Raw genomic sequence first — 20,155 nt, 5'->3', positions numbered from 1 at the left:
AGAAATGGCAACTCCCAACAAATTGCAGGTAATTTAGGGCAATTTACACAGATGACATATTTCCCTATCTGTGCTTAAAACCTTCAAACTGGGTTCTGAAAAATACTGCAGGAGTTCCTGGAATGTATCACTGCTGATTTCTAAAAATAGTGCATTGCCCATTCCCACCTTCGCTGGCTTCAGAGGTGAGATGCAAGGCCTCTGGTCACCACGCTGCTAAGAGAAATTCACCACCAGGTGAACAGATTTGAGATCAGATACTTAGAAAATGGGAGGATCATAACATGCATACCAAATCTAAAACCAACAAAAAAAATCCATTCCTTCTATTGCTGTTATTTGAAAAATATGCTCAATTTTAATACTGCATAATTTGGGTTAAGCTCAATAGTTTTTAAAGGAAGTCACCCACTTTATTTGCAGCCCAGTGCCACAGCTCCCATGCAGTCAATGCATGAGAACCAGGATCAAACAGCAAATTAAAAATCATTAAATGACTGAGAGGAAAGGAAACATACCTTTGTCATTTTTTGAAGCTTAACCTTTTAGACAGGAGACTTTAAAGCACTCCTAGAGGAGCAGAGGAGGAGAGATGGTCAAGGACATGCCCTATTGTAGATGGCTGTTGTAGTATAGAAATTTCATTCCTCACTTTTCATGCATATTTTTGGGGGGTGGGGGTAGGGGGGAAATGCTTTTCCTTGCTCATGGGGCTTGGGTTGCTGTAACTGCACTTCTACCTCAGAGCAGGGCTCTCATATTGCAATTCACAATTCTTTGCAGTGATGGCTCCTGGTCTCCTGGACACCCGTCCAGCTGTTAGTGCCATTACTTCAACTATATGAGCACAAGAATTTCTGCAGGGCTCTTTGTTGCACGAAAGCTGATGGAAGTCCTTCAGACATGCATGTGACAGGGGAGGATCTTAATTCCTGGCACTTAATTAAGGACTAAAATCACAGAGGCACTGGTTGGGAGGGACCTCTGGAAGAGCAGAGTAGTCCAGCCTCCAGCTTGGAGCAGGACTACTGTCAACACCAGGTAAGGTGGCCGCGGCTGACATACTTACTGAGAGCAGGAGTATTTTAAGGAATTGGTGAGAGAGGTAAAAACATGATTAGCTATGGTGAGGTACTGAAACAACTTTTTCTGATCTTGCATGACAGGGACCATGTGAAGAGCAAGGAGGAAGGATTAATGCAAGGAAAGCCAACAATGTGCTTCAAAGAGCCTGGGACAAGCTTTAACACACTTCTCTCCCAGAAGCGGTGCCGTTTTGTCTGTATGGGAAGCCAGAGGTAGGAAGAATAGCAAAATGCCAATAAGGCACTCCTCCAGGACTTGGAGGGCACTCTGACCTCCAACAGCTTCTGACAGCTCGCACCGTCAGCAAGTCCCCAGCCAACACAGGGCCACACCATCTACCCTCTCCTCTAGTCCACCTCCTCAAACCCAGACTGCTGCAGGTCACAGACTGCCGGTGATACTTCCCTGCTGCCCTCCTCTCCTTCCCTGCTATGGCACTGCCACTCTGATGCTCCCCATCTCCATGCTCACCCCAGCACGTGAGAAGGATCACTCATCCCTGAGGTCCCCACCACGGAAATCATACTCTCTGTTTCCAAATTCACAGTCAAAATGTGGTAACACAGAGGGAACGGATGCACTGAGCACTAAGATAGTAAAGGCAAAATCCAGCAGCCTAGCACAAATACGTGTCAGCTAGGGAGGGGGACTTGGTGCAGAAGGGTCCCCTGTATGAAAGGGAGAGCTGATGAAAACCTTTCTAAGGCCCAGAGGGGTTGACTGTTTAATACAGTTTAGATCTACAACACTAAAAGGTGACCCTACACAGGGGGGAAAAAATTATTCTCAACTCTCTCTCCACCACAACTGCATTGGTGACAATATGGTTAGAAAGAGACCTCTCAACTGTACTCCAGGACTTTTTACTTGTCCTCTGTGCCAAAGGCAGAGTAACCCAATGTTTTAAATCCTGTTCACACTCAGCTATCACTCAGGGCTGAATATAATTCTGTTTGACAAACCTGCCTGTTTTACTAAGTTGCTAACTACACGAGTTAGATAATTTCAGGTGCCTGCTCTTACAATCCCAATTTTGCCTACTTGACATATCAAGGTGTGTACATTCAATTTAAAAAGAAAAACTACTTTTAAAATTCAAATTTTAAAGGAAGCGCATTTTTCTTCCCGGCTAATTGCCTTCTATGGCTTGGCAACACCTCTGTGGACAATAGGTGCTCCTGCCACTACTGTCCCATCTGGAACAAGAGGTTTGGCTCCACTCTCACGCTCTTTCTTCAGCTCAGGCTTCCAGGATGATTTCCAAGGCTGGGAAGTGAGAGGATTATGCTATTCCATACCACCCGAGGCAACACACTACACCCAAGTCCACAGCCCAAGATGGGCCACCTGGGAGGGTTTCTCACATTGCTGGTGCCAAGCCACAGGTGGCAATTAATGAAGAAAAAGGGTTGCTTGTAGCTTGACTGCTGGCAATGTGGTTGATGGTTCCAGACAGAAGAACCTACGTACATGAGGTGAGAGCGCAATCCATGCAGAACTGACTCAGGGCGTCACCATCAGGGACCAAAACCCAGACGACCTTGCCGAGTCCAAGCAACTGCCATCTCTCAAGTGTATCCTACCATAGGGGAGGCGAATCCAGTGTGCTGTACGACGCACATACCCTCCTGAGCATGTGGAAGAGCTGTGGGTTGGGAGGACTGCAAGGCCAGCATCTTCACTATAAAATTAGTGGGATATCAGCTCACTTGCTACAGCTCCAACAAGCCTCCTCTCCCAGGCTGAGAGTGCCTGAATCAATGATACTTGCAAGGGATAGTTGGCTTTCAAGGAGGGGAGTGCAGCTCCAGCACTGCATCAAAAAAGGAAAACAGATCAACATGGGACCAGCTGACTTTTCTGCCAAGGCTGCTGCAGGATAAGAAAAGCCTCCTTGAGCTCTTGACTAAAGCTGGAGCTGCAGGCAGCAGGGCTCAGCAGGAGAGGGGCCAGAACAAGCACTGGAGTTTTTTGCTTTCCTCAAATCTGCTCATCTCTTCCAGCCAAGCAGCACGACGGAGCAGTGGAGCTCAGCTGGAGAACTGTCCCAGGGACTGAGGGCACCCTGCTAATGTCTGGATCAGAGATGCTAACCGAGATGTTGGTCTCAGAGATCCTTCCCCTCCTCTCCCTGCTCTGCTGCAGTGGAGCAAAGTGAAAGGCAGCACAGGCTGCTGCAGGTGTCCGTGCCCTGCCGTGCCTCTCACTGGAAGAAAAACGCACCCTGAACCTGATGAAACTGGAAGGCGTTGGTTGCTCGGTGGTGACACCCACTGCAGTGCCGGCTGCCCTCCCGGCCACGTGGGCACGAGCCCTGCCCTGCACGGATGCTTATCTGGGCCGGTGAGTTGGGAAGAGTGCTATGTTAGCATAAAAACAACAACAACCCTGAATAATTTTCAGCCACTTCAGCTTACCGCATTTCCAACTTCTTGGCAATGACGGAAGGAGAAGCATGTGAAAAATGCACCTCTCTCAGCGCAGGCTACCTTCTCCTGAATACCGCAGGGCTGAAAATAAAAATACTGAGTTTTGCCCAGTTGGGCAGAAAGCACGAGCACCTGGAATGACACACCACGAGGAAAAGCACTGTGCCTTCCAACACCCCTGAAGTCAGCCTGCTGCATCTGAGAGGGACCATCCAAAGGAACTTCCCTCCCTTCTTCCCCAGACCACTACAATCCATACAACAGATAATGCTGTAGGGATGTAATCAGGGGAGAGCAGATATAGCCCACAGCTTGGCTGCGTGGCTGTGGGCATACAACGCTGCTCTCCAACCACCTCTCCACCGGTCCCCATCAGCATGTTTGTGTCATCCAGCTGCTACAGCCTTTGCCACCTAAAACCTACAGAGAACAAATCTGCGTGAAACTGCTATTAAAACGACGTGAGCCTCGGCACTCTGCCTATCCTAGTGCCAGCCACCGCTACGACTGATTGCACCTCACCAGTGAAAACTCTGGAGATGGAAAGGCCAGCAGAGACAAAGGTGTGCTGGGATTACCTTTGAAGGGATTTAGATCTGGAGCACTCAACACCGACAAACTGCTGAGACAGGCATTTACTCAGGTGTATAAACACCACGGACGGCAAACGCCAGCCTTGCAAGAATTCTCCTCCAAAGCTTAAGAATAAATTCAACATGTTTTTAAATAATTATGGATGAATCATTTGAAAAAAACTTTCTACGTTTTATCTTTAGTTGCTGACACCGATTGTGCAGCTGGTTTGTTTTTAGTATAATTCCATATTCCCACCTACTTGCACTCTTAGTGGGTAGCAGAGTACCTCAAGGTAGCAGAAAACCTAAAGCATAGGCTGACATTTCCTTTTGGCCTTTGAAAGTGATAGAACAGTTAACACAAAACTTAATTCATTTGAGGTGGGAGGGGGAAAGAGAGGCCGCAAGTTAATTTCCCTTAGAAGCCCGATGGTCCCCACCCAGAAACCTGCACACAAAAGAATACTGCCTTTTAAACTGGTAGGTTAGGTCTGAGACCAGAGGAAAGGTTTGTCAACCGTGACAAGCTACGGCTTGTTTAACAGTCGACTGGAGGGTTGAAAAGTCTAATAAAACCAAAGGGCCTTCCATAACAAAGCTGCTGCCACTTAAGGAGAACTTTCACACCCATTCTAGTAGGGTTTTTTCAAACATGCAAAGGTATTTGGAGCCTCTAAAGCGAGCAAAGACACATCAAAACCCAGCAGCTAGAAACCGAAGCTGGAAAAAACTGAAGCAAGCAATAAGGAACACACTGGGAACAGTGAGTAACTAACTGCGGGAAGAGATAACAAAAATGCTGCATGACCTCCCATCACTTGGATGCCTTTCTAAAATAGACACTTCAGCCTGACCACAAGTTATTGTGCAAGAATCACTGGGTAAAGCTGCGTGACCTGTTATCTCCAGGACTAAAGGAAAGTTTTTCCCATGCCCATCTGGAAAGCTTCCTGTCTTCAAGAGGAGGAAGGTTTATGGATCATTTTTAGCAGGCTCCACCTGCTGCATCTGGGGAAGACCCAAAACCAGCACTCGGGGACAGTGGGATGCTCTGCCTTCTCAAATGCCTCCAGTTGGGCTAATTTCCCCAGCCGGCAGCATGGAAATCACCCCCAGGTCACAAGCTTCACTGCATGTATCTGGAGGGGAAAACCACAGCGCTGTTTTACAACGTGACAAATCCTACGCTGCAGTGACACATCCGCACATACTTTGCTGCCCTTTTCCATCTTCTTTCAAGCTCATCTATTTTTGCCAGCATTGGCCCATCTTGAAGAAAAGAGGGTCAAGCGACCCTTTCCAAAGCAGCTTCTCCCAAGAGAGGAAAACAAAGTTTCTCTGAGCATGCCGATGTTCCAAGACAATTAAATACTTCCACAACAAAGGTGGTGGCTTCTGCCATTTTTTTCCTGCCAGAGCCATGCACCAAGCAACAAAGGACTTGGGGTGATGGTCTTCGTCCAGCGCTAGCAGGTCAGCAGAAGACACATGCTGCACACACCTGAGGCTGCCAGCGTACCCAACAGCTTTCTTCTGCAGCTTTGCTCAAGAAGGAACATTTTTCATTTCCTAAGAAATAAACGTTATGACAGTCACATGGACTGAATTAAAAGTACAAAGACAAGGCTTCTTAGCCAAAGACCTCAACTTTTTATTAAAAAAAATAAAAAATACACGCCCTGTGGAAATCCAATCTAGGGAGGGCCATAAGGAGAGCAAGAAGGTTCCAAGGTCACGTTTTAAAATCTTTTGAAGGAGGAATGAAGCCAAAGTCCGAAGGAGGCATTCTGTGCTACAATCTGTACAGCTTCCCTTTCTTCAGCACACTGCAAACGTTACAGTGCAAGAACTTGCTGTCTTTGCTCGGGCACTCTTATTTATATACAATAAAGCCCTTGTGCAGGAGATCAAGGCTGTATTTCATTGATTTGACACGATGGTTAACCCGTGAACTTTGCCCCTGCTAATAGAATAATTTCTATTTGTTGATTCCTCTTTTGGGATCCTCGAGGGTAACAGTCGCTTCATCCCAGCTCTCATTTACATGTCTGGTGCCAAATGGTTTTACAGCTCTTGCTTCTGTGGGGCAGAGCCAGGACAAAGTTAATTAAGCCCAGTAGGTTACAGTGGGATACAGAGTCCCCACACCTCTCTCCCTGAATCCTACCTGCAATTCCCAGGAGCTCTCCTGTGACTCAGCTCCGATTTGTACTTAGCTTGTCAAAGCTTGGAGAGGTCCTCAGCTACCAAACGATCAATCCCACATGAATACATGTACTGGCTGGTGGTCCCAAAGTAACCGCCTGGACCAGGCTGGCAGCAGTGGTAGAACAAGAAAGCCCCTCTTCCAGAAAAATCTCGCCCAGTCCAAAACACTGATTGCCAGCCAAGAAAAAGTCCAAAATTTCTGATTGAAAAGGATGAATCTGTTGAACACAACAGGCATGGTATGCCAGCAGAACTAACCCACCCTAAACATGGACTGCTACAAAAATGGCAATCCCACTTCCCCACTCCTACTGCTCTCCTCCTTCCAGCACCAGCATTTCTCTGAACACACACACTGGAGATAAATGACAATAAACCAAACCTCCAGAAAAAAGGAAGATGAAAATGGGGAGAGGGAGAGGACTGAGACTCTCTGTCTACAACACAGCAGGGAATATATGGAGGTTGGAGGGATGAAGGAAGAATAAACCCCAGTAGCTTCTGGTCATTAGCTCTGGAGGTAGGTCCAGGGACTAACATGAGGTCCTGGTGCTAACCAGTAGGTCTCACTGGTTTCAAGCATTTTCAAGCAGGTTTTTTCCTCCATAGTTTTCCCTCCCTCTGCTATTTTTCATCAGGACAGATGAACATTATTCATCTATTAGCTATGCAGATAAGCTAAACACCTTTAAAAAGCTGGTACTTTAGGGACAGGTTGTATCTGGGGGGGTCACAGGACCAAAAAATTCCAGGTCTTACCACAAAAGTGTACTCTGGAGTCTTCAAAGGTAAAATCCAATTTCCAGTTGGGTTTTATAGAACTTGGATAATGTGACTTAAAACTGCAACAGTTCTACTTAAATTCATCACTGCCTTACAACAGTGAAGTTTCGAGACCAAGGCTGCAAGTAACGATGGTTTTGCTTTTGCATGCAAGCATGACCTACAATTTAACTTCTGAGTGTGACTTTAGGCAAAGCTCTGGCACATGGCAGAGGGGAGCGAGAAGATGCGTGTCTCCAGAAGAGTCAGACCTTTCCTCAAGTGCCCAGAGCCCAGTATTCAGGGCTACACCAGTGAAAGGGCAGCTTTGCCCCCGATGAGCAGAGGTGGGCACTGCAGACCCCAAAGCAGCTGACATCTTAGCCTTGTGCATACTGCAGTGGCAGGAAAAAAATGAGCCCTTTAACAAACAAATCACCCCAAAAGCAGCTGACCACTGCGGGATGGTGTGCTTCCAAGAGCCGCACCTTCTTTGCAGAGTCTGAAGCTGCACTTCCAACTGAAGCAGGCAGTAATTAGCTAATTACTGGCACTAGGATGCATGGTGTTCAACCCATTTTTTATCTGGTATGCTCAAAAGCATAGCTCTCTTCCAGTGTCGTTCCACTTCCAAATCACCTCCACTAACCGAGCAGCAGAGCTATGACTTCCCATTGCCATGGAAGAGGTTGATAACAAAGCCCTAAGGACAACCAGCCTGACCCATGCCGGGCTGGCACACCGGCTGCTCCATGCTGCCTGGCGAGGCTGGGCAGAGCAAGCCCCTGCTCTCAACCAAGTGTCAGAGCTTTTCAGAAAGATGCTCAGAATTATATTCGCCAGCAATTTGACTTTTTAATCATTTCAATTACTGTGACTAAAACCCTTCAATTGGAACAAAACCAGGGAAAAATAACCCTTCTCCTTCTGAAACAGCCTGCCTAGCTTAACAGACCATACCAAATTGTGAAGGTTTTTGCTTTTGTGGTCTTCACATATTTCATTTAATGCAGATAATTAACCTCAGTTTCTAATTTCAAATCCTGCACATAAGGAAGCAAAGTGATTGAATACATCCACTGACAGACGGAAAATTAAAATATTACTACAGCTTCTGCATACAGCTCAAAAGACAGGGCCTTGCAAAAGATCCTCCTTCTTTTATTTGACTGATTAACAGTAATTTGCTTAATGGATTTAAGGATGAGCCTAATAATCCAATGATATTTCAAAGAACTTATTTAGGATATCAGCACCTCCTTTCTGAGGTTTTGGTGTTTTATTTTTAAACACAGCGATTTTCCACACTACACATAAAGCCACTTCTGAAACCAGATTTCTCCACTGATCCTAATAAAATCAGGTCCACGATCTATTTTAAATGGATGGTGATTGCATGACTGGCCTTGCACCATGCAGCCACAGTGCTGCAACTTGTTGGAGCACCTTCTGAAGCCCCAAACCGAGTGATGACCCATGATGGCAGCGTGCTCTAGCACGAGAGGACTACTCACACACCTTGGGAATGTGGGGAAGTCAACAGCTCTACCCTAACACCAGGCCAGCATGTGCTCCCCCAGCACCCCCCACACCCTTCTCAGTCCCTTTTCTACCAGGAAAGCCTGGCATAACAGGATTTCACAGTCTGTCTCAATAGTTAATAAATCCAGCATCTAACAGACTATTAAAGGAAAACATCCAAGAGGCAGTCATTTTTAAAACGTCCAATAGTAACTTAATTATTCAAGGGATTAGCCCATTATAGCGACAACAAAGAAACTCTTGAAACATAAAGCCAAGTTGAACGGCAGATCAAAACCAAGGTGTACGCAGCCTGTGGCCCGCCTCCTGGGTATGCTTCAGCGTCCTGGGATCAGTTCAGCTCCTGTTCAGCCTTTTAGCACCCAATTCTTTCTGAAACCAGGCAGAACCCAAACCAGCCCGACTTCCAACCTGGTTCTCAAAATACGGCATTTCATGATTTATGTCATCATTATCAGTGCACATCAAAACAGGACCATTGCCAACACGGGACCAGCCGGGCCATGGCACTAACCCAGCCGTGAAGCCCTCCAGGGACTGGGATCCCCTCTGCTCTGGTGATCTGTTCCTGGGCTGCATCGTGTCCCCCTGCCATGTCCAACCTCAACCTCCTCGGCACCAAACAGATGGTAATATAACTCCCCTTTTGTGCTTTTACCAGAAGTGATTCTGTAACCCAAATAAAACTCAATCACAACAAACTAAGGTAGCTGTTTGCTGGAGGAGGGAAGAAAACGCTATTAATCTATCAAAAGAGAGTGCTAAAAGCTTAACTACCTGTCTTTCAAAAGAAGCCAAAGCACTGATCCATAACCAAACAACAAATACACCACTTCTTCATCTTGATTTGTGTAGAGGCAAAGCTATGGGCACAAAAGGTATTCTTCTTCAAATAAAATCCATTCTAGAACTTGGCAACCACAAGTGTAAATAGTTTACACTGTTAATGTAAGCATTTCCATGCAGAAGTTTCATCAGCTTAACAATGTATTTAAAAAAGCTGGCGTAACTTCTGTGCAGAAACACCATCAGTCTTTGTCTTGTGTATCTTAGAGCGCTCCAGTCACTAAATTACCACTTCACGCTATTAGCATCAGACCCCACCTCCCTGTTAGGCCAACTTCTCTCAAGAACAATGCAGAACCCAAACTATTCTTCTGTAACTTATTTTCTTTAAAACTGGAAAGAGCCACTGCTCTACACAGACTCCAAACAGAGCTGCATTGATTACAAGTGATGTTATGGGCCCAGCAATTTTAATTCAAGCTAAGCATCTAAAACTTTTCTTTCTGCCTTTACATATGGGTATAACATTCAGTAGCTGCTTTCTTCAAGCAAACAAGCTCTCATGAAGCTGCCATAGCCCAAATCCAAGATGCACATGCTGTCCCCTCCAGTTAAAAGAAGCATTAGTAAGGCAGTACCGTATGCCTTATACTTTATGAACACAGACTGCTCCCGCATCAGCATTTGTGATTTTGCATCCCCAGTTTTCCACTCGTTTGGTACAATTAACACCGATTCCTTCACCACACAGTCTTGAGTCAGAAGTGTGCAATTTAATTACAAATGAAGCAGCAAACCTCAAAATCAGGTCTGCCAGCTAAATTTCACCTTCCTCCTGATGCAGGCCCAGCTTCTGACCGCTGGACCATTTACCTAAGCAATGGTGAGATCCTGCATCTTCCCCGAACCAGCCTACAGCGTTCCTCTCCACGCCACAGTTCATCACTGCATCATCTCAGACCAGACATTGTCACATCCCTCTAAAGCTCCTTCAGCTTTGCTCCCCTTGCTTTCTCTGCATACCCTGTTATCAAGAAGTGCTGGTTGTATGTTTTGGGGAGAGCTGCCCTTGCGTGCGTCCACAGAGACTGCCAGTATGTGGGCACAACCATAAAGACTCTCCTGGTGATTTCTGCTGGCCCCAGTGCAGACCCACATCACCCATCCTTTTCATTTGAACCACCAACACTTGTGAAACACCACGAGCTTAGTCAGCTCAGCACTGTGGAAATTAAAGCTTGGATCATGTAGCCAGCTTCCTTTAAAAAAACCAAACCCATGTGTATATCAAAGCCTCCACCCGTGAGAAATTCCTCTACCCGTGCCTGCAGCTCCACTGCAACACTAATCAATCTCCAACAACTTGAGACTTCACCCACCACCATGTGTCCTCTCATCACCATCCTCCAGGTTTCCTTTTCAACACATTGTGCACCTCATGACACTGGTCAAAACCTAAAACAACTGGCAGAATTAACCCAAAGCTCCCAGCTTGCTTGGCTTTCAGAAGAGACAAAGGCAGAGCTGCTCACAGGTAACACCATATATTCTTCTCACTTCCCACCATGGGAAGAAAGCAAAGGCAACGGCTGCAAGTACTGCTCTCCAGTGCCTTGCGAGTGGGAGGGGAGCCCCTTCCGACGCACAGCTAGAGACAGCAGAAGAAACCCACCCTGACAAAAGATTTCATCACCAATCATCAAATTCCCAACTTTCTAAGATGTGTGCATTTTCCCGGAGTGCTCAAAAACCAAGCTGCAGGACGGTTCTCAGGCACAGGTTTAATTTCTGCTTTTCGGATCTGAGGAACGCCATCCCAGTGTGTCAGAAGAAGGTTAATGAACGATTTAGCCGCCCTCACAACCATGTTAGTGTCACTTTCGGAAGCTGCGAGTTAATGCCCGAGATCTTCAGGGGTTACCCTCTTTGAAGTTCACTGATCCATAACCAATGTCCAATTAATTTGCAGGAGCCTAACTATTATGACTATTGGCCTTTTCCTACGCATACAAAAACACAGTGGGCAACAGCAATGGTTTTTTGGCTTCAGGATATTCTCAAATACGTATGCACATTTGCACACCTTCAAAATATCCAATGCTAATAATGGGTTGTCTTCTGCTGTTTCAGGAATTTTTTACGTTTGCTCTCCCAAAAGCAGAGCTACCGCAAGATTTATGAACTTTCTGCTGAAAAAAATTTGGAGCTGATTCAAGATGCTCATTTGCTAACAGAGAAATACTTCTATTGCATTTGCTCAGATTCCTCTTTATTTAGGGTTTCCATGGAAGCCAAGGAATAGAAGTTCAATCTTGGGAAGATTAAACAGGCCCTCAGATATAATGCAAAACAGCTTATTTCAACATTCCCTCAAGAACAGAAATGAGAAATTCTTCCACACATATGCAAAAAAAAAAAAAAAAAAAAGGTTTGTGGAAATTTTCAAAATAAATTGGGACCCAGCCTTTCAAATGCTGCATGCAGCTATCGCTTCTTGCGGCAAGCAGCTCCACCAGCTTCCTGCACAGCTACTCAGGTAAAAAAGGACACAGACAAAAAAGTCTGCAGGATAAAGATGCTACAGCTAAAAAACTGGCTTATTCAAGACAGCTATTGCTATATGACATCCGGGAAGTAAGTTAATTCAACCACAAGGTCTTGCACAAAGAGGAACAATCACCTCATAAATTAGTATCTCAGCAGATTTTTTTAGAATAAAAAACGCAGAGATTACGCAGTTCAGCAGCATCTTCCATGGCAATGCTCTGGGCGCCACTAGAGCTGACATACCAACATTAAAAAAATAAAATAAATCACTTATCTTCAGTTACTCCAGGCTGAGAAATGACTCCTGCTCTGGTGAGAACAGTAAACGTTTCCGTGCCTCCCTACCCCACAGGTCAACAGAGCGTCAGCAGCCACAATGACAGGCTGTTGGACACTACAAATTAATAGCAATGCATTTTTTCTGACCTCCATCCCCCAGGTAAAGGTTTATTTCATGTTGTTCCAATCTGGTATAAAAATGCCCAAGACAGAGGAAACTATACTCCAAAGTGCTTCTATTTCACAGCACATTTCTTAAGCCATTTTAAAATCTGGCACAGATCTATTCAGATTCTGGGTAAATGCATTTTTTTCTGAAGCTGGAGGTGAGAAGCGCAGTGTTGCACAAAGGTTTTTGCTACCTGCTCTAGCATGGAAACAAACACAGCTGAACGTCAAATAAGCTATTCTCAATCTTAAAGCCATTATCCCTTAAATAAAAAGATACTTAAATCATAGACTTTTCTAATCCTTTGCTTATGGTGAGTACCCAACAGCTCAGTGAAAATGCACTTCAAGAAACATTCAAGGTTTTTATTAACTCCATGGGAAAGTCCCAAGACACGGGGATATTTTTTTTCTGACTCCTGATTAAAACAGTGGGAGTCTGCGTGAATTCCCCTTCCCCCCCCCCCCTCCCTGCAAGAGTTTCACATGCAACATCCCCTCCTCAAAATCTGTAAGAAAACAAGAATCAAACCGAAAACATTTCGCCAGCTGAAAGGCGCCGAGACCTTGCGCGGGGCGGGATGCGTTTCCAGCTGCCAGCCTAAAGGGACGGCCGAGGGAGATTAAACACAGAAATGCTTTTCATAAGGCAGGCGGCTTTGAAGAGGACAGTTCAGCTACTTCATTTCGTAATCTTCACAAAGCGTCAGATTTTAGCCTAAGCAGGTCTTAAAACAAGGAGATTTTATTTAAAAAAAAAAAAAAAAAGAAAAAAAAAAAAGGTAGGAATGTGTTCTGGCCGGGTTCTGTTGATTCAGCAAGGGTTAGACACACACACGCTTATTGATCCCAGAGAGCTCCCTGCTAAGTTAATTGTCTGGAATTTTAACTGAGCTCTCAGCAAGTTTCAAAATCCATGTTGGCTGGAAGTGGGTGGGGGACCCAGAAAAAAAACAGGCTCCAAAACTGTGCAACTCCTTCGGTTAAAAAAAACAGCAATTACTTTGATGAGGGGAAAAGCTGCAGCTGGGAACAGTTTTAACTGGATTCGGTGATTCTGGCTCTGAAACTGCTAGAATTCAGTGCTGGGAAGCTCGCGTGCAAAGCAATACCATTATTGGGGAGCACTGTGAGCCCCATTTCACTCACACAAACATTACCAAGGTGACAGTATCTCCTGCAAGCTTTCTGCAGCTTCTAGTTGTGGCTCATCACAACAGTTTCCCAGTGCATTTATACAGAGAAGTTTTACCACCAGCTGTACTTGCCTGTGCTACAGTAACTGAAGGCTGCCCTTCTGCTGATGTGGGCTACTGCCAACCCAAACTGCAGCTTGCTCAACTGCTCGCCACGGCTCTGCACTGCCCACCAAGCCCTGCCTGCCTCCAGACCACGTCCAGCAGCAGTTTCCCCAGGTGAGGAGCGTGCTGCAGGGATGATTCATGCCAATCAGACAGGAATGGCCAAAGACACCCTTAAAATAAGCTGCGACTACTTTCAAATAAAGTTCTGCATTCCACCAAAGCACCCGCGCAATGCCATCCTGTACCAATGTGGATGCTCCTTGCCCCCCAAGGTCCTCCAAGGCCTCCCATCGCTCCCGTGCCCATCCCATCCCTGATCCCTTCCCCGGAGGCACCCCGCGGAAGGGATGCTGCCCTGGTGCTCACCTACCTGAACTCCCTGCCCTCGCTGTAGCGGCGAGCTGAGGCAGCGCGCTGGGTGGCCGTCTCCAGAAGCAGCTTCTGCGTGAGCCTGCTGGAAGGTGCCGAGTCCCTGCTGGCCTCAGGCTCGGCCTCTTGGTCACACTTCCACTCCTCGTCCTCATTCAGAGTTGGCAGATACCCAGGTAGCCCTTTACCTGTCCCAGACCCTGAGCTTGGATCACTATAAATTTTTGGACTTTCCCCACCTGTCCTCGTGTATTCCAAATAAATATCTGACTTAAGGAACAAAGGGTAGGTATTGTCTTCTATCATGCACTGAATCTCCGTTTGGGCCTGGTCAAACATATCAGGGTCAATCTGCAGTTTCATGACGCAGTCTTTGATGAAGCTTTTTGTGGCCGGTTTGATCTGCCGGGACACAATGCCATTGTTGTCGAGGATGTATTTTTTGTAAATGGCTTTTGCCAGCTTGAGTCTTTTTTCCTCGTTAGACGCACATGGCTCCAGCTTTCTGAAGCCGCTGCAGGCAAACCAGAAGTCCAGCAGATCCGCGCAGTCCTCCTGTTTCAGGAAAGTCCTGAAGAGGTTGATACCATCTTGATCATCCAGCAAAGAGTGCAGCGACTCAGCCCACTTCAGGTAGGGTGGAGTTGGCGAAGCACTCCCCTCAGGCTCATACCCCAAATCCAAATCAGAGCGCCTTGGTGTTGCCGTGGACATCTCATTTCTAACCACATCGCTTTTACCGGAGTAGAAACCGTGGCTAACTGGCCTTGGATCTGTGGACACAAGCTCCCCCTCCTCACCAGGAACCGGTGGCCTCGGAGCATCTTCAGTGAAGCTTCCTCCAAGGTCCAAGGGGAAGCCTTTCCCCTGGATATTCATCTTTCTGGTCCTTGCTTGTGCAGGAACAGTGGGGGATGAGTTCAAATCTCAAATCACCAATATTTGTAGCTCCAAGGTGAACAAGTTCGCTGGGCTGAAACAGACAAGAAAAAAATAAGCAAGTATCACTGTAAATAAACACTCTTAAGATTACACTAACTTTGCTCTGTGTCATTACTGTATTAACACCTCTTTTTCAGCAGAATCAATGGCAAAGTGGTTGGTGGCTTCACAGCATGCAAAACCAGGCTCAAATCCTTTAAAAATGACAGTTACAGAGTATCCCAAAACTTTACATCCAGCATTCGGCATCATGGATACGGCTGGTACTACCCTATAACAGCCGCCAATTTCCCAATGCCAGTGGTTTTACAGGACCCTGGGATCTGGCAGTCCCCACATCCAACAGATCTACGCTCAGGTACCACACGGTGCTACAGGACACATGCCACCTCTGCACTGCCACTAACTCCTCTGCACAGCCTACCTGGACAGCACACATACCAGATCATACTAAGGCAGCATGTTTTTATCGGGCTATGGGTCTAGGAAATTCTCATCCCCAAATAGGAATTTAAGGCTTGTGAAAAATATTTTCAAAGAATATCCAGTTAGTCCTGAAAGCGAGACTGCACCTTAATCAAACACAGGTGGCTTTCGTACACTGAAGTGACATACCAGCGCCACATTCCTCGCAAATCTCTGCATTTTAGAAATAGGCTGCGTCGCCTCATCTAGCTCTAGGGGAATACAGATGCATCGTTGACCCCAATATTTTGGGCATCTAGACTGCATTCTTGCTTCAGATGGGCATGTTAGCACAGGAGCTCAGTTCTGGCACTGGTTTTTGTAGACAGGCCATTGAGAAAAGGTTCATTTATGCTAACAACATTGCATGCTACAGGCCTGGGAAAATTTCAGGTCATCAAAAGAAGATGAGAAAATCACCTCGAGAAGGAAATCTGATCAAGTACAAGAGCAACGAGGCAATATGGAGGCTGGGAGGTGTGGGGAAGGCAGAAAAGGGCAATCCTTGTGTTGCCTACTTCTGCTGCTCGACAAGATAACTGCATCACGTAAAGACAGTAGCAGAAGTCTCGCTTTCTAGAAGAGCATCAGTCTCAAAGCCCCGAGTACTGCAGAGCACCAGCCGCCTGACAAATTACTCCTTGCACTGGATTAACTCAATTGCATGTGAAAACACACCAGGAAAGACATGTTTTAGCTCAGCCTGCCTTCTCAAAGCTCACCCCACCCCACCGAACATGTCTTTGAGGTGCTTTGCCATTTCTCTGAGCACGGCCAGGCCCCATGTGCTCGAACCGTGCTGTGGTGCAGGGCCAGCGCCGCCCTCACACCTGCCTGAGCCCGCCACGGCAGAACCGGGACATTTTCGCACCATGCTGCATTTTGAGGTCGTTGGTGCCCCAGCCATGGATGCGAGCGCTGGCTGGGCACCCACCCCCCTGGGAAAGGTGCCCGGATACCCCTGCCTGGGTGCTGGTGACCACCCGGGCAGCCCCCTCGGGCCCCCGGGGCAGCCATGCCGGTCATTGTTGCGGCGAGGCGGCGCTGCTCGCCCCGGCCGGGGGCAGCCCCGCGGGGTGCCCGCCGAGAGCGGGCGAGCGCCGGCCGCAGGCGGCGAGGAGCAGCGAGGCGCCCGGCCGCCTCTCCCCGCCGCGGGAGACCCCGGGCTCCCGCCGCCCCAAGTTGCCGCGGGGAGGCGGCGGGCCGGGGCCGGCTCCGCGGGCAGCCCCGGCGCTGACAGGACGCCGCGCGGGGCCCCCCGCCGCCCCCGGGCAACTTCGGGGGAAGCGACCCGGGCGGGCCCCTCGCCGCCGCCCCCGCCGCCTCCCCCGGTCCCACTCGCCCCTCCGCGCCGCGGCCCCGTCCGCGGCCGCCCGCCGCCCGCCCCCCCGCGCCCAGGGCGGCCTAGCGCCGGCTCGGCGGCGCCCGGCGCGGCCCCGCGCCTCCCGCCCGGCGGCGGCCTCCGGCGCGGCCTCGGCGCAGGGCCTGGGCTCGGGGCCGCCTCCCCGCTCACTCACTCACCCGCACGGAGCAGCAGCGGCGGCGGCGCGGGGCCCGGCCCATGCGACTCAGCACCGGCGGCCCGGGGCGGCGGGCGGCGGCGGGGCGGCGGCGGCACAAAGCGGGCGGCCCGGGACGCCCATGGCCGCGGCCGCTGGCTTGTGGCGGCGACAGGGAGAGAGCAGCAGCCAGCCCCGCACCGCTCCGCTCCGCCTGCGCCGCTGCCTCCCAGCGCCGGGGAGAGCGGCTCAGCCGCGCCCCCCGCGCCCCCGGCCGGTACTGCGGGCCCGGCAGCGGCCGCGGGGGCGGAGCGGGCCCGGCGCGGCCCGGCTCGGGGGAGGCGGCGCAGGGGCACACGGCGGGGCCCGGGCGGGCCGGGGCAGCGTGGAGCCCTCGGCCGAGAGGGGCCCGGCGCCCCGGGCCAGCCGCGGGCACACGGCCGAGGGGCCGGGCCCGGCGCTGCGGGGCCGTCTGCCGGGCTTGCCACCGCGCTCAAGGGCCGAGCGAGCGGCTCGGGGCTCCGTCTGGCGCCGGCCGAGGGGAGCCCGCTGGGCACCGGAGGGAGGGCCCGGGCGGGGGTCCCGCACCCCCAGGGCCGCGCTGGGAAATGGCACGGAGCTGCCGTGCCCGGCACGGAGCGGCGCGCCCGCTGCCCGGGGGGGGACCGCGCCCCGGCCGGCCCTGCCGGCGGCTCCTGCCCCGCAGGCGGCCGCAGCTGGCTCGGCAGCCGCAGCGTGTGTCCCGCCGCTGAGCCGGGCAGCTCGGCGGCCCGGAGGGACCGGGGCATCCGCCGGGAGGCGGCATGGCCTGGCCGGAGGGGGGCGGCCACGTGGGGTCCTGCGGCGGGGGCCGCGGTACCGGGGGAGGCGGCAGCGCTGCCCGCCGGACCCGGGCCGCCGCGATCGGTGCAGGGCAGCAGCGTGAAGGCGAAGCTGCCTCCTCCCTGGAAAGCGATGCACGATGCTCGGGACCCCCGGGGCTGAGCCAGGCGGACCCCGCGGTGCCACCCCAAAAACTGAACATGCAAACAAGCTGCAAGACAGTCCCCTCAAAATCAGAAACGACTGTGATCCCTGACAAGGGTGGTTTCTGTGTTTCGATGCAATTACTCTACCGCACGTGCCTGTTTCCATGCGTTTAAAGAACACTCTTGGAAATGTCCAACACGCTCTTTTCCCAGCTTTCTGAGATGCACAGTGCTCCATCCCGGGCAGCTGCGCTCCCCTTCCAGCCCTGGTGCAGAGCCCGGCAGGATGGTGCTGCTCCTCACACTTTCATGTGAACGATCCTTGGAGCTGGTTTACATGTAGCAGTGCAATACTGATCTTGGGCATAATAATAGAAAAGCTGATGTGGGATTCAGCTGGTAAAGAATTAAAGGATGGGAATATAATTAATGCAATCAGCCTAGTTTCTGGAAAATAGCTCTTGTCAAACTCTGATGTCATCCTTTGAAGAGATTACAAGTTTGGCTGATAAAGGTTATGGCATATAAATAATAGACCTGGACTCCGTTCAGGCATGTGACTTAATCCATATAGTATTCTGATTAAAAATTAGCACAATACAACATCAAGCGAGACACCTTAAAGGGACTGGGAGCTGGCAAACCGACAGCCATCAATGGGGAATCCCTGCAGAATGGTAGCACTCTCAGTGGGTGTCCGGGGCTTGGATGGGAAGCCCAACGCTATTCAGCATTTCCATCAATGGTCTAGAAATAGATTAAAAAGCCCTGCTGAGAAAACTGCCGAGGCCAGGGAAATGAGAGGGGCAGGAGACACGGACGAGGTCAAGACAGCTGTAGAAAACTTCATAAGCTGAGTCCCAGGCAAATAAAACATGGTTGAATGTGAGCAGCTGTGAAAGGATCTCTCCGCTGAGCACCGGGCCTGTCTGTTGGAAACCCGCACTCCAGCAAGGGTGGGCTCGGGGGTGGGGGTGGGGAGTTTAGGAAGCAGGAGGGGCAGCGCGGGAGCAGCAGGCTCCCCACGGGGGATGTCCTGGCTGGGCTGGGGCTGCGTGCTACAGCAGCAGGGATCTGCTTTTCAGAAAGGATGCTTAGAAATTAGAGAGAAGGTGGAGAAGAGTTAGAACAGACCCCTGCTTTTCAGGGGGATGCCTGAGAACCGCAGCCTCCTCAGCTAGTTCAAAGGAGCCCCAGAGATGCCTCGATTATAGCGCTTAAGTGACTTCATGGGTGAGAGACGATCAGGTATTAGAGAGCTTTTCATCTCCCAGAGAAAGGCCCAGCAAGATTTTATAGACCGAACTGGGTTTGCATGAGAAGCTGGAGCCAGATTTCTCCATGGCAAGGGGAGTGGGGGGTGAGGGCGATGAGTGTGGGTGCATGGGATGCAGGTGGCCGAAGTGCTGGGGCTTGGCATGCCCCCCCCCATGCTGCCGTCCTTCCCTGTACCCTTCTTGGCTCACTGCTCCTCAGAGCTGGGCTGGACCTGGGCTGCAGCGAGAGCAGTGCCGGGGGCTTCCCCTGCACCAGCCAGCCCCTGGCCATGTTACCGCAGTGCAGGGGATGCAGCCCGGGGCGAGGAGCCAGCAACTATCCCTCCCGTGGCTCCCACCACAGCAGGGAGGCATGGTGGGCTCCAGCCCAGCCCGCAGGTCCCTTCCAGCAGCACGGGATCGCTGTGTGTGTGACTCCGTCCTCGTGGCCCAAGAAAGTGGAGCCAGCGCTGCCCTGCTCCAGCAAAGGCAGCCAGGCAGCTGCCCCTTTGTAGGCTGGAAGAGGCGAATTCCCCACAGCCTGATGCCAATCCTTGCCTCTAGCAGGGCTGAGTGGGGCTGGGGGAGCCATCTCCTCCTGGAGCCCCCTCCCTGCCTTTTGCACCTTGGTTCACCCACGCTGAGGAGCCCAGTCCCTGTGCTTTGCCAGGAGCCAACATCAGCTACTTGCAGATTTACCTGGGGACATCAAATGGGTGAAAAACAAAACCAAGCATCCCTAGCTACACGGAGGAGTGATCAGCCTGCAAGGTCTTTCAAGAAAGGGTGGAGGCCAATGAGCCAAACCAGGTCATTTCTCCCTTCTTCATCAGCTGACAGTGTGGCCCTGCCTTACACCTCCCCGAAACTGCTGCAGCCGAGACACCAGCAGTGTTTTGGTGCACACCAGGTGTCAGCCTGCAGCCAAGGCTGGTCCCCATACAAGCTGGGGATGCTGTACACTTCCCGG

At 50.3% G+C, this 20,155-nt stretch overlaps 1 protein-coding gene across 2 annotated transcripts in view; it reads right to left on the bottom strand.

Moving 5' to 3' along the window:
• AXIN1 (axin 1) overlaps nucleotides 1–17,196 on the bottom strand; it is a 76,653-nt gene extending 59,457 nt beyond the window's left edge. The window contains exons 1-2 of one of the 2 annotated variants that reach the window (XM_055805734.1): nucleotides 16,984–17,196; nucleotides 14,057–15,028 (exon numbers count right to left, since the gene is read on the bottom strand). In XM_055805734.1, the coding sequence (XP_055661709.1) occupies nucleotides 14,057–14,934 (878 nt within the window). In that variant the 5' untranslated portion in view covers nucleotides 14,935–15,028; nucleotides 16,984–17,196. The remainder of the gene's footprint in view (nucleotides 1–14,056; nucleotides 15,029–16,983) is intronic. The other variant, XM_055805733.1, reaches the window with a different exon arrangement.
• Between the last annotated feature and the right edge of the window lie 2,959 nt (nucleotides 17,197–20,155).

This window comes from Falco peregrinus, chromosome 5 (genome assembly GCF_023634155.1).
Source record: "Falco peregrinus isolate bFalPer1 chromosome 5, bFalPer1.pri, whole genome shotgun sequence".
NCBI lineage: Eukaryota > Metazoa > Chordata > Aves > Falconiformes > Falconidae > Falco > Falco peregrinus.
The sequence above is the reverse complement of the archived record's forward strand: the minus strand, read 5'-3'. Positions and strand labels throughout refer to the sequence as shown.